The sequence below is a fragment of the Bubalus bubalis genome, chromosome 9 (genome assembly GCF_019923935.1).
Source record: "Bubalus bubalis isolate 160015118507 breed Murrah chromosome 9, NDDB_SH_1, whole genome shotgun sequence".
Lineage (NCBI taxonomy): Eukaryota > Metazoa > Chordata > Mammalia > Artiodactyla > Bovidae > Bubalus > Bubalus bubalis.
In genome coordinates, this window is record NC_059165.1 from 88,336,541 (window position 1) to 88,349,196 (window position 12,656).

General features: G+C 38.0%; 1 protein-coding gene across 6 annotated transcripts in view; it reads right to left on the minus strand.

Moving 5' to 3' along the window:
* The window catches only part of RAPGEF6 (Rap guanine nucleotide exchange factor 6), a 225,217-nt gene that overhangs the window by 176,242 nt on the left and 36,319 nt on the right, over positions 1 to 12,656 (minus strand). For all 6 annotated transcript variants that reach the window (XM_006072649.3, XM_025293055.2, XM_025293053.2 and 3 more), the window contains one exon: positions 9,731 to 9,814. In XM_006072649.3, the coding sequence (XP_006072711.2) occupies positions 9,731 to 9,814 (84 nt within the window). The remainder of the gene's footprint in view (positions 1 to 9,730; positions 9,815 to 12,656) is intronic.

Genomic DNA, 12,656 nt, shown 5'->3' on the forward strand with positions numbered 1-12,656 from the left:
TTCTTAACTCTGACTTTTTATGGAGAAAATTTATGTCTACTAGATCACACTAATTTCACATGTTATCCATTGTATCTGGGGAAGAATACTGGTTGACATATTTTACTGGAAATTATCTGGACTATAATAGTCATACCTACTTACTGATAGAGTATGACAAGGCTAGCAAGGGATTGCTATGTGGATCAACATCTTGCATTTGCGAACCCTAATTATAGGAGAACTCCATCAACTATTGTGAATGGACTATCTTCCCTAAATCCTATGGTTTTTGAAATAGCCCCTTAATTTGTATGTACTGTAACCAATGAGGTAGAAACTACTATTACCTATCAGTTAGGAACCCCTGTTTCCAGATGCCTAACACATGCTGATCATTTGTATTGGAAGAGGACCACCTACTACTTTCCCCTCATGAGAACTCAAGTATTATGGATTCAAACATTATTCCCTACTCTTTCTGTTCCCAATATTAGTTTCCTCTTAGAACCATTATATAAGATTTTGCAAGGAACCAAATAGTTACAAAATTTCACAGATACACATAATCATACCTTGATAGAACATTCTGTTCTTACTACTATTGCTATCAATAAGTTATTGGATATAGGAATCGATGCACAAAAACATACTTCTCATTCATGGTCAAACTTTTTCTTTACTAAATCCTCTACTACTCAAAAATTTTTTTCTGCATTGTTTAACCCATTATTTGTTTCTCTAATCACTTTATTTCTACTGACTCTCTGGAACTGTTATTTGACTTATAGAATTAAGGAGACTGCTCATGTTACTTTGCTTATTTCTATGCTCTTCAGCCTAAACAACCGTGAGGCCATCTGTTAAGGAAATTAAAATGGAGCAAGTCTTGTTCAGAAGCAAGAGAGCAGACCTCCGACCTGCTTCTGACCTTCCTGGACAATGCCCATATTCTGTGCCTGCCCACAAGCAGAGCAAGTCAGGTGGCACTTTAGATAAGAAAGGGAGTGGGTTTTGGAATTCTTGAGCCCCTGGAAGTCTGGCCAACGTCCCTGGGGAATATCGAAATCCTGTGACTCATAAGACTAAACATACAGCATTGTAACAAGGTTAAAGTAAAAGCAGAGCTGCAGTTTTGCTTGTAAACTGATAATGATATCAATTTGTGGCCTGAGATTATAAATCGAAGCCCCCAAAGCTGCAATTTGAAGTCTCACCCATGGGGTGGATGTACTACCCAGACTGCTGTTAACAAGGGACTTCCCAGCACTGTTCAAGGCTGAATGCAGATTATTTACACTGGACCTTTTCTATCATGGAGGAGGAATATATTTGTCCTCATTGGAATAGACACATATTCTAGATATGATTGGCTTTTGCCATCCACAATGCTTCTGCCAGAAACACTATCCACAGGCTCACAAAATGCCATCTATAGCCTCAGCACTCTAGATAGCATCATTTTCAATCAAGGTACTCATTTTGCAGCAGCAAAAGTACAGCAATAATTTCTGTTATGTATCCGCCCAACAGGCAGAATACATGGATTTCATATTCAAGGCATGGAAGTGACAGTGGTTCTTCTCACGGTTATACTTAATAACTCATACACAGAATTTGTACTTCCTCTTCCTAAAACTTTGAGCTCTGCTGGTTTTGAGTCTTGCTGCTGCTAAGTCGGTTCAGTCGTGTCCAACTCTGTGCGACCCCATGGACTGCAGCCTACCAGGCTTCTCTGTCCATGGGATTCTCCAGGCAACAACACTGGAGTGGGGTGCCATTTCCTTCTCCAATGCATGAAAGTGGAAAGTGAAAGTGAAGTCACTCAGTCGTGTCTGACTCTTAGCGACCCCATGGACTGCAGCCTACCAGGCTCCTCCATCCATGGGATTTTCCGAGCAACAGTACTGGAGTGGGGTGCCATTGCCTTAGTCCTTCTAGATTATTTCTAGCAGGAAACACAGCAATGGTCCCACTGAATTAGTGACTTCCACCTGGCCACTGAGATGAGTGCAATTGTGCAGTAGTTTGAGCATTCTTTGGCATTGCCTTTGGGATTGGAATGAAAATTGACCCTTTCCAGTCCTGTGGCCACTGCTGAGTTTTCCAAATCTGCTGGCATATTGAGTGCAGCACTTTCACAGCATTATCTTTCAGGATTTGGAATGGCTCAACTGGAATTCTATCACCTCCACTAGCTTTGTTCGTAGTGATGCTTTCTAAGGCCCACTTCACTTCACATTCCAGGATGTCTGGCTCTAGGTCAGTGATCACACCATCGTGATTATCTGGGTCGTGAAGATCTTTTTTGTACAGTTCTTCTGTGTATTCTTGCCATCTCTTCTTAATATCTTCTGCTTCTGTTAGGTCCATACCATTTCTGTCCTTTATCGAGCCCATCTTTGCATGAAATGTTCCTTTGGTATCTCTGATTTTCTTGAAGACATCTCTAGTCTTTCCCATTCTGTTGTTTTCCTCTATTTCTTTGCATTGATCGCTGAAGAAGGCTTTCTTATCTCTTCTTGCTATTCTTTGGAACTCTGCATTCAGATGTTTGTATCTTTCCTTTTCTCCTTTGCTTTTCACTTCTCTTCTTTTCACAGCTATTTGTAAGGCCTCCCCAGACAGCCATTTTGCTTTTTTGCATTTCTTTTCCATGGGGATGGTCTTGATCCCTGTCTCCTGTACAATGTCACAAACCTCATTCCATAGCTCATCAGGCACTCTATCTATCAGATCTAGGCCCTTAAATCTATTTCTCACTTCCACTGTATAATCATAAGGGATTTGATTTAGGTCATACCCGAATGGTCTAGTGGTTTTCCCCACTTTCTTCAATTTAAGTCTGAATTTGGCAATAAGGAGTTCATGGTCTGAGCCACAGTCAGCTCCTGGTCTTGTTTTTGCTGACTGTATAGAGCTTCTCCATCTTTGGCTGCAAAGAATATAATCAGTCTGATTTTGGTGTTGACCATCTGGTGATGTCCATGTATAGAGTCTTCTCTTGTGTTGTTGGAAGAGGGTGTTTGCTATGACCAGTGCATTTTCTTGGCAAAACTCTATTAGTCTTTGCCCTGCTTCATTCCGTATTCCAAGGCCAAATTTGCCTGTTACTCCAGATGTTTCTTGACTTCCTACTTTTGCATTCCAGTCCCCTATAATGAAAAGGACATCTTTTTTGGGTGTTAGTTCTAAAAGGTCTTGTAGGTCTTCATAGAACCGTTCGACTTCTGCTTCTTCAGCGTTACTGGTTGGGGCATAGACTTGGATTACTGTGATATTGAATGGTCTGCCTTGGAAACGAACAGAGATCATTCTGTCGTTTTTGAGATTACATCCAAGTACTGCATTTCGGACTCTTTTGTTGACCATGATGGCTACTCCATTTCTTCTGAGGGATTCCTGCCCACAGTAGTAGATATAATGGTCATCTGAGTTAAATTCACCCATTCCAGTCCATTTCAGTTCGCTGATTCCTAGAGTGTCGACATTCACTCTTGCCATCGCTTGTTTGACCTGGCCACTGAACCGAAAGGCAGAGAAGGGGCTTATTCTACTGGCCTGAGTGATTGATTACAATCACCAAGGAGGAACTGAGTTGCTGCATAAAATGGAGGCCAGCAGAACTACATCTGAAGCCCAAGAGGTTCTTTTGGGCTCTGTACAGTGCTTTCAAGTCCACTATTAAAGTTAATGGAAAACTAACAGCAACCCCAAGTGGCCGGGGTGGGGGCGTTGGGCAGGGAAGAACCAAACATAGGATAATTAAGGACCCTTAAGAAATGAAGATTTTGTGCCCATCATCAGGTAAAGAACCCAGAACAGCTGAAATTCTGGTTGAAGGCACAAGTACTGAATGGGTGGTAAAAAGAGGAAGCAAGATCAACTACGGATTTGTGACCAATGATAGAAACAGGACTGTATGTTGTATACATGGTCCAGAGTTGTATAAACATTAACCATTTTCTTCTTCCCTCTCTTCCCCATATCTATTTTATATATAAGTTGTTGGAAGTGAACTTTATAAGGTAGTCTGGAGTTAACAGAATATTCAGAGGCACTGTGATGAAAAGTATAACTAATACAGCGAGCACTGACAATTGGGACTGTGCATCCCCTTGTTTCAGGGAGATGGTAAGAACTTCTTTACTTATATGAAGGATAGCTGTATCTTGTTAAATGAAAAGAGAATTGGATAGAAGCTCAAATGTGTTCAGAAACATTCATATGAAAACTGAGTAACCAAGGCAGTGGACTGTACCAGGGGTCCCAGCCTCTGGCATCTAACGCCTGATGATCTGAGGTGGAGCTGAGGTAATAACAGAAACAAAGTGCACAATAAATGTAATATGCTTGAATCATCCTGACACCGCCTTCTCCACTCTGGTCTATGGAAAAACTGTCTTGCACAAAATCTGTCCCTGGTGCTAACAAGGTTGGAAAGCATTGCACTGTACCATTTACTTACTGCCTCTCAAGTTCAAATGTATTTGCTCTCAGTTTCAAATTTACTTTATAATAAAGGATCTGGATTTAATCAAGATTCTCCTTTGGTTGGCTGTTAATGTTAAAGCTTTGTCAGTAAAGGAGGCTAGTACAAGGAAACGGAAAATACTTTCCTACTGCTTGGCAGGGTAGGTGTGTGTAAGGCAAAGGGAGGTCCTATCTCCAGCTTCAGGACCCATCTGCACCCTGTGTGGGCTAGGGGTCGGGAAGGACTATACTGTTTACCAGTCCTGGTCAGATTTTCTCTCCCTGACCGCCTTGACCCAGTAACCATGGACAGCTTTGGCCCAGAGCAACCAAGTGAGAACTTTCTCATTAGCCACTAGGCTACAAGCAACATATTCACCAACAAAAGTTCTGAATTTCAGTTTTGGGGAGAAAGTTCCCCTTTCAAGTTTATTCCTTCCTTGGGTAACCTTAGCACCTTTATCCTTCTTAGAACCTAATTTCTTGAAAATTAATAATTCTTTAAATGGTCCCTGTTCAAATTACCATGTAGTTTCTGTCTATTCATTGATAAAGGAGTAACAGATACCTTAATATCTAAAGAAATAGTTTATATTTTTAAAAACAATACTATTATTCCTCTTATATTAGGTAGTGCTATATTCTATTGATTATCATAATGATGACATCGCAATGCCTTATGATATTTGCAGAAGCCAAAAATTATTTGATGTTTAATATATGCTAAATCATCTAAATCATAAGATGGCAGAGTAGAAGGTCGTGTGCTCATCTTCTCCTGCAAGAACCTCAACATTGCAACTGGCTGCTGAACAACCATCAATAGGAGAAAAAGAACTGCAAAAACGTAAAATGGTTGTCTCAGGAGGCCTTACAAATAGCTGAGAAAAGCAGAGAAGAAAAGGGCAAAGGAGAAAAGGAAAGATATACCCATTTGAATGGAGAGCTCCAAAGAATAGCAAGGAGAGATAAGAAAGCCTTCCTCAGCGATCAGAGCAAAGAAATAGAGAAAAACAATAGAATGGGAAAGACTAGAGATCTCTTCAAGAAAATTAGAGATGCCAAGGGAACATTTCATGCAAAGATGGGCACAATAAAGGATAAACAGTATGGACCTAACAAAAGCAGAAGATATTAACAAGAGGTGGCAAGAATACACAGAAGAACTATACAAAAAAGATCTTAATGACCCAGATAACCATGATGGTGTAATCATTCACCTAGAGCCAGACATCCTAGAATGAAAAGTCAAGTGGGCCTTAGGAAGCATCACTACGAACAAAGCTAGTGGAGGCGATGGGATTCCAGTTGAGCTATTCCAAATCCTAAAAGATGATGCTGTGAAAGTGCTGCACTCATATGCCAGCAAATATGGAAAACTCAGCAGGGGCCACAGGACTGAAAAATGTCAGTTTTCATTCCAATCCCCAAAAAAGGCAATGCCAAAGAATGCTCAAACTACCACACAATTACATTCATCTCAAATGCTAGCAAAGTAATGCTCAAAATTCTCCAAGCCAGGCTTCAACAGTATGTGAACCAAGAACTTCCATATGTTCAAGCTGGATTTAGAAAAGGCAGAGGAACCAGAGGTCAAATTGCCAACATCTGTCAGATCATAGAAAAAGCAAGAGAGTTCCAGAAAAACATCTACTTCTGCTTTATTGACTATACCAAAGCCTTTGACTGTGTGGATCAAAACGAACTGTAGAAAATTCTTAAAGAGGTGGGAATACCAAACCACCTTACCTGCTTCCTGAGATATGTGTATGTAGGTCAAGAAGCAACAGTTAGAATCGGATATGGAACAAACTGGTTCCAACTTGGGAAAGGAGAACATCAAGGCTGTATATTGTCACCCTGCTTGTTTAACTCATATGCAGAGTACATCATGAGAAATGCTGGGCTGGATGAAGCACAAGCTGTAATCAAGATTGCCAGGAGAAATATCAATAACCTCAGATACGCATATGACTCTACCCTTATGGTAGAAAGCAAAGAGGAACTAGAGAGCCCCTTGATGAAAGTGAAAGGGGAGAGTGAAAAAGCTGGCTTAAAACTCAACATTCAAAAAACTAAGATCATGGCAGCCAGTCCCATCACTTCATGGCAAATAGATGGAGAAACAGTGGAAACAGTGACAGACTTTATTTTGGGGGGCTCCAAAATCACTGCAGATGGTGACTGCAGCCATGAAATTAAAAGATGCTTGCTCCTTGGAAGAAAAGCTATGACAAACTTAGACAGCATATTAGAAAGCAAAAACATTACTTTGCCAACAAAGGTCCACCTAATCAAAGCTATGGTTTTACCAAGAGTCACGTATGGATGTGCGAGTTGGACCTAAAGAAAGCGGAGTGCCAAAAAATTGATGCTTTTGAACTGTGGTGTTGGAGAAGATTCTTGAGAGTCCCTTGGACTGCAAAGAGATCAAACCAGTCAATCCTAAAGGAAATCACTTCTGAATATTCATTGGAAGGACTGAGGTTAAAGCCCCAATACCTGGGCCACATGATGGGTAGAACTGACTCATTAGAAAAGATCCTGATGCTGGGAGATTGAAGGCAGGAGGAGAAGGGGATGACAGAGGATGAGATGGTTGGATGGCATCACCAACTCAATGGACATGAGGTTGAGCAAGCTCCAGGAGTTGGTGATGGACAGGGAAGCTGGCATGCTGCAGTCCATGGGGTTGCAAAGAGTTGGACACGACAGAGCAACTGAACTGATATGCTAAATATTAATCTAGGTATTTTATTTGTATTGACTCATTTAATCCTAACAATCACCCTCCGATAAACTCTCAAACAAGCATCTCTCAAACACAAAATATAAATCTAACAGGAACTGTTCTCTAAATGACAATTAAATACACTTCTATAATCATCTTTGCTGTGAAGTTCATGATGATTACATTAAAGCATACCATGACTTTGTTTTAAAAATATCTTATTATTGGGAGTTCCCTGGTGGTTCCATGATTAGGACTCGGTGCTTTCGTTGCCATGGGCCCAAGCTCAATACCTGGTCAGGGAACTAATATCCCACGGGGCGAGTGGTACAGCCAAAAAAAAAAAAAAAAAAAAAAAAAAAATCAAACAAAAAAACAAAACACCAACAAAAAAGAAAACCTCATACTATCCATTATTTAAAACAAACTCCAATGTCTTGATTACAAACTAACGGCAAATCATTGTGGCTGATTAATGGCTTCATAAAGTGATTACAACAAATTCTTAACCACTCATTAACAGCAGAAAAGAGTGATAAAATATTCAAAAGAACAGTACTAATGATCCTAAAATAGAACTGTAATCCACATCAACCAAGCTTATTCTGTTTCATGAACTAATTCACTCACTAGAAAGCACTCAAGTGTCTTTCAGAAACATAGGGGAAAGGAACAACAGCCAAAAGGGTTAAAGAAACAAGAATTATTATGTATTTTATTTGTAAAAACAGTCAACAATATGTTTTACACTACTAGTCAAGAAGTACATATTTCATTTAACCAAATATTGATGATATAGTTCCAAGACTAAAGACATAGCTTTAAAAATGGCCTCAGAACTGAGATGTTCCATACTATCTATTAAACAGAATGTACCTTGATACTTAAAATATTTTTAAAACTAAATTAATTGAGCTGCAATTAGAAGTCCTACGTTAAAAGCCTAAAAATCTCTTCTCAACATTACTAGGGAAAAGTCACCAAAAAGTTGTATTTTTATGTCACCAAATTATAATTTCAGGCCCCCAAATCTTAACTATTACTAACAGACCACATTCTCTAAGAATATTATATCTAATCATCTTGCCAACGACTCTTCTTTTACCTAATAATTCTGATGGTGATAATTAAAAATTACTTATAAAAGCCAGGCACTGTTCTAAGAGCTATATATATATAAACTCACTTATTTCCCAAAACTGGCTTATGAAATACATCCTATTATTGTTCCTATTTTAGAAGTGAGGAAACTGAGCCACAGGACGATTAAGTAATTAACCCAAAAAACAGTAAAGCAAAGAGATGAACTCAAGCAGTCTAGCTCTAAAATATCAACTTGTACAAACTTCCATTGAGAAGTATGAGTCGTAGCTTGCTATAACCTCATAACACACATAAGTGGGTACTATTAGTATCCTCATTTTCACAGGAAAACTAAAATTTGTCCAGACTCAAACAGCTAATAAGTGACAGACTCAGGATACTAGCCAAATTCCCGTTAGTCTAAAAGCTGATTTCTTAACTATAAAGGTATATTGCCTCCCTATAACTAAGAGCAATGAATCCATGAAACATCAGATAAATGATATCAAATCTCAAATAATACAATAATATGTCATGGGATAAACTAAAGATTACACCCCAGATGCAGGTGAAAGAGGAGAGTCAAAGAGCTGGCTTAAAATTCAACTCTCACAAAACCAAGATAATGGCAACTGGTCCCATCAAGTCATGGAAAATAGATGGGGAAACAATGGAAGCAATGACAGACTTTCTTTTCTTGGGCTCCAAAATCACTGCAGATGGTGACTGCAGCCATGAAATTAAAAGATGCTTGCTCCTTGGAAGAAAAGCGATGATAAACCTAGACAGCATATTAAAAAGCAGAGACATTACTTTGCCAACAAAGGTCCATCTAGTCAAAGCTATGGTTTTTCCAGTAGTCACATATGGATGTGAGAGTCAGACCATAAAGAAGGCTGAGTGCTGAAGAATTGATGCTTTTGAACTGTGGTGTTGGAGGAAACTCTTGAGAGTCCCGTGGACAGCAAGGAAATCAAACCAGTCAATCTGATAGGGAATCAATCCTAAATATTCATTGGAAGGACTGAGGCTGAAGCTCCAATACTTTGGCCACCTGATGCAAAGAGCCGACTCATTACTAAAGACCCTGATGCTGGGAAAGATTGAAGGCAGGAGGAGAACAGGTGAGATGGTGTATGGCCTCCTTGACTCAATGGACATGAATTTGAGCAAGCTCCGGGAGGGGGATGGTGAAGGACAGGGAAGCTGGCGTGCTGTAGTCCATGGGGTCACAAAGAGTCAGACACAACTGAGCCACTGAACAACAATAACATACTCCCGAAATATGAAATATCAGTTGATTCTTGCCAAGTACTTCGCATAGTACCAAAAAGCAAAAACATCTATAAAATGTATCATCTACTAAGAGAAAATACATATTCTACATAAAATAGTTTAACATAAGAAATAAAACAGTCATAAACTTTGCCTATCAAATATACTAAGCAGCCAATGTAAACATACCTGCAAGGAGGCAAAACCATGGAGTCTTTCATAAGCACAGATCCAGAAAGCAGGATATACCAACATCTGGCAATAGTTTCTGAACTGTTTAAGTGAATAAATAGATGAGTAAATAAATATACATATTCACATGTATATATGAATTCAATACAAAATACAAAACATGAAAAAAAATTAAGTATTATTATAAGTGGTTAAAAATTAACAGTTCTTGGAAATTTCACTTGTCGCCGAAGGTTTCATACAGACCGTGTTCACATCTTACATAATAACTATCCTAAGATACAGGTTTCAGAAATACATTTTTTTTGGTTCTTCATTATTAACTTATATCAGTAACTTCCCATTCCTCATTTTTGTGTATGATCACATTTGATGAACATCAACTCAAATATTGTACTAGATGTACATATTAAAAAGTTCTATTTCTGATAAGTTTAATGTATATTAAGGACAGTATTGTTTGGATTCACATTTATCAATGTTTCATCTTCATATTCAACTATAATATGGGTCATAATGATCTACTTCTTTCACTTAAATTCTATTCTGACATGAAAAAATAAAATGTCTACCCAACCTTTCATTTTATGTGTTGTTTTTTTGTTGTTTTTTTTGTTTTTTTCATTTTATGTGTTTTTGAAGGATAAAAAATAACAGATGACTTGAGTCCATCATCAGTTTTAGTTCAGTTAAATCACCAATGGAAACCCAGAATACCGTTAGGTGTTAAGTTTATAATCTAATCATTTTGTCTTTCAAAATTTTTAATTTACCATACCTACAACTTCAATTAATTCCAATATGTAGACAATTCTAATTTTATATAAAAGAAACATTCCTTCTAAGCTGGAGAACTGTATATCTATCTAGCTATTGATATGTAAACTTGCATATATAACACACAACTCAACCTCAACATGTTCAAAATCTACCTATCATTTCCCTCAAGCTTGATTTTTTTCTAGGGCTCTCTGTTCTCAGTGAATAATACCATCTATCGTCTAGAATCTAAGCATCCAAACCATTCTACACAACACCCAGGGTGAGCTTTCCAGGTAAATCCTATTGCTTACCATGAGAAGGAAAAATTATCATCAACTTTCCAGAAGATATTTTAAAGTTCTTAATATCCCTCCCCTCTGTCTTCACTGAGGGAAAATACAAATGGCTGAAAATCTCCTACTCAAAGTTCTTTGTTTGGAAATTCCTTCTAATTTTTTGAAATATGACTTTCATACAATCAAAAAGGAATTAAAATCAATAAAAGAAAAATTTGCCCAAAATCAACACAGAAGAAAGTTACGTTTAAATGCTACCACAAGTCTCCAATTTTTATCTCTTTACTGAAACAGTCACAGAGTTGTCAGTAAATTCTACTATAAATACAGGAAAACCGATGTTCACTCCTAACACCAAGAGAGCCATGCCAGCTCGTCAATCAGAAAACGTTCAGACCTTGCAGAGAACCCCATCCTTCGAGCACAGTTTGGCAATGTATCTGATGAGTAAACATAAGGAAAGTGAAAGTTTTTTAACATGGGTCCACCTATCTCCTTTCTGTTTGCAAGTGAATAAATTTAAGAATAACCTAGCCTGGAGAAGAGTGCCACACATAATCTTGTCAGATCTTACTCCTGCAAAGGCTTCACGCTGCTCCTAAAATAAAGAACAAAAACTAATAAGGTGGCCTCTACCTACCTCTCTCCAGATCTCTCTCTCCCCATTTCCTCCTCTCTGCTGGTAGCACTGAGCATAGTGGTTTATTTTCACTTTTTCTATCATGCTGCTTCCCAGTTAAAGTCAACTATATGCATTCTTTTCTCTGCTTCCACTATATCTCTGAATTTAAACTCTTTAATTTACACATTCATTTTTCTAAAAATTCTTTGGTTTATGATTAGCCAGATATAGATTTGGATAATTCTTAATATTAATTTTTAAACAGTTTAACTGAAGTATAATCTACAAACCATAAATTCACCACTTTAAGTATATGATTCAATGCTTTTTATGAAGTTGCAAAGGACTATGCAAACATCATCAAAGGGAGACCCCTCGTGCCTTGTTTGCAGTCTATCCCTGCCCCAGGTAAACAATAATCTGCTTTGTCTCTACAGATTTCTATTTTGGACAGTTCATGTAAATAGAGTCATGTAGTATGTGATGCTTCTAACTTACATCTTCCATTTAGCATAATTTGTCTGAGGTTTGTCTATGTTGTAGTATTTAGCACCACTTGATTCCCTTTTACTGACAAATGGTATTCCACTAACCAGATGCAGAGCATTTTATCTACCCATTCACTGGACAGTTTCCAGTTTTAGGCTACTATGTATATTGCTACTAAGAAAGAACATCTGTGTACAGTCTCTGTATGCACATTTCCATATTTCCTTAGTAAATATATAAAAGTTGAATTACTGGGTTACATGGTAATATTTTAAGAAACTGCCAAACCATTTCCTAAAGTGGCTTTGTTGACACCTGGGATTGTCATATATCTGTACCACAAATATATGACAATCCCAGGTGTCAAAAACTCCTAATCAACACTTGTTATTGTCTATCTTTTTGACTATAGCTATTTTTCAAAATTTGTTTTTAATTGAAGTAACATTGGCTTATAGCACCGTGTGTTTCTATTTCTGTATATCCTATAGCATGCTCACCATCACAAGTTTACTTTGCACCCATTACCATACAGGTGATCCCCTTTACTCATTTTGAACCCCTGCAACTGTAGCTACTCTACTGGGTTTAAAGTGGTATCTCAGATTAACTTTCTGTATGTAAATACTCTGCACCATTTATTGAAAAAACTATGCTTTCCAAACTGAAATGGTTTAGTACCTTGAACAAAAATAAACCATTCACTGGTGGTTCCTTTTTAATACTCAGTTGTGTTACACCCACATTGTGTGAA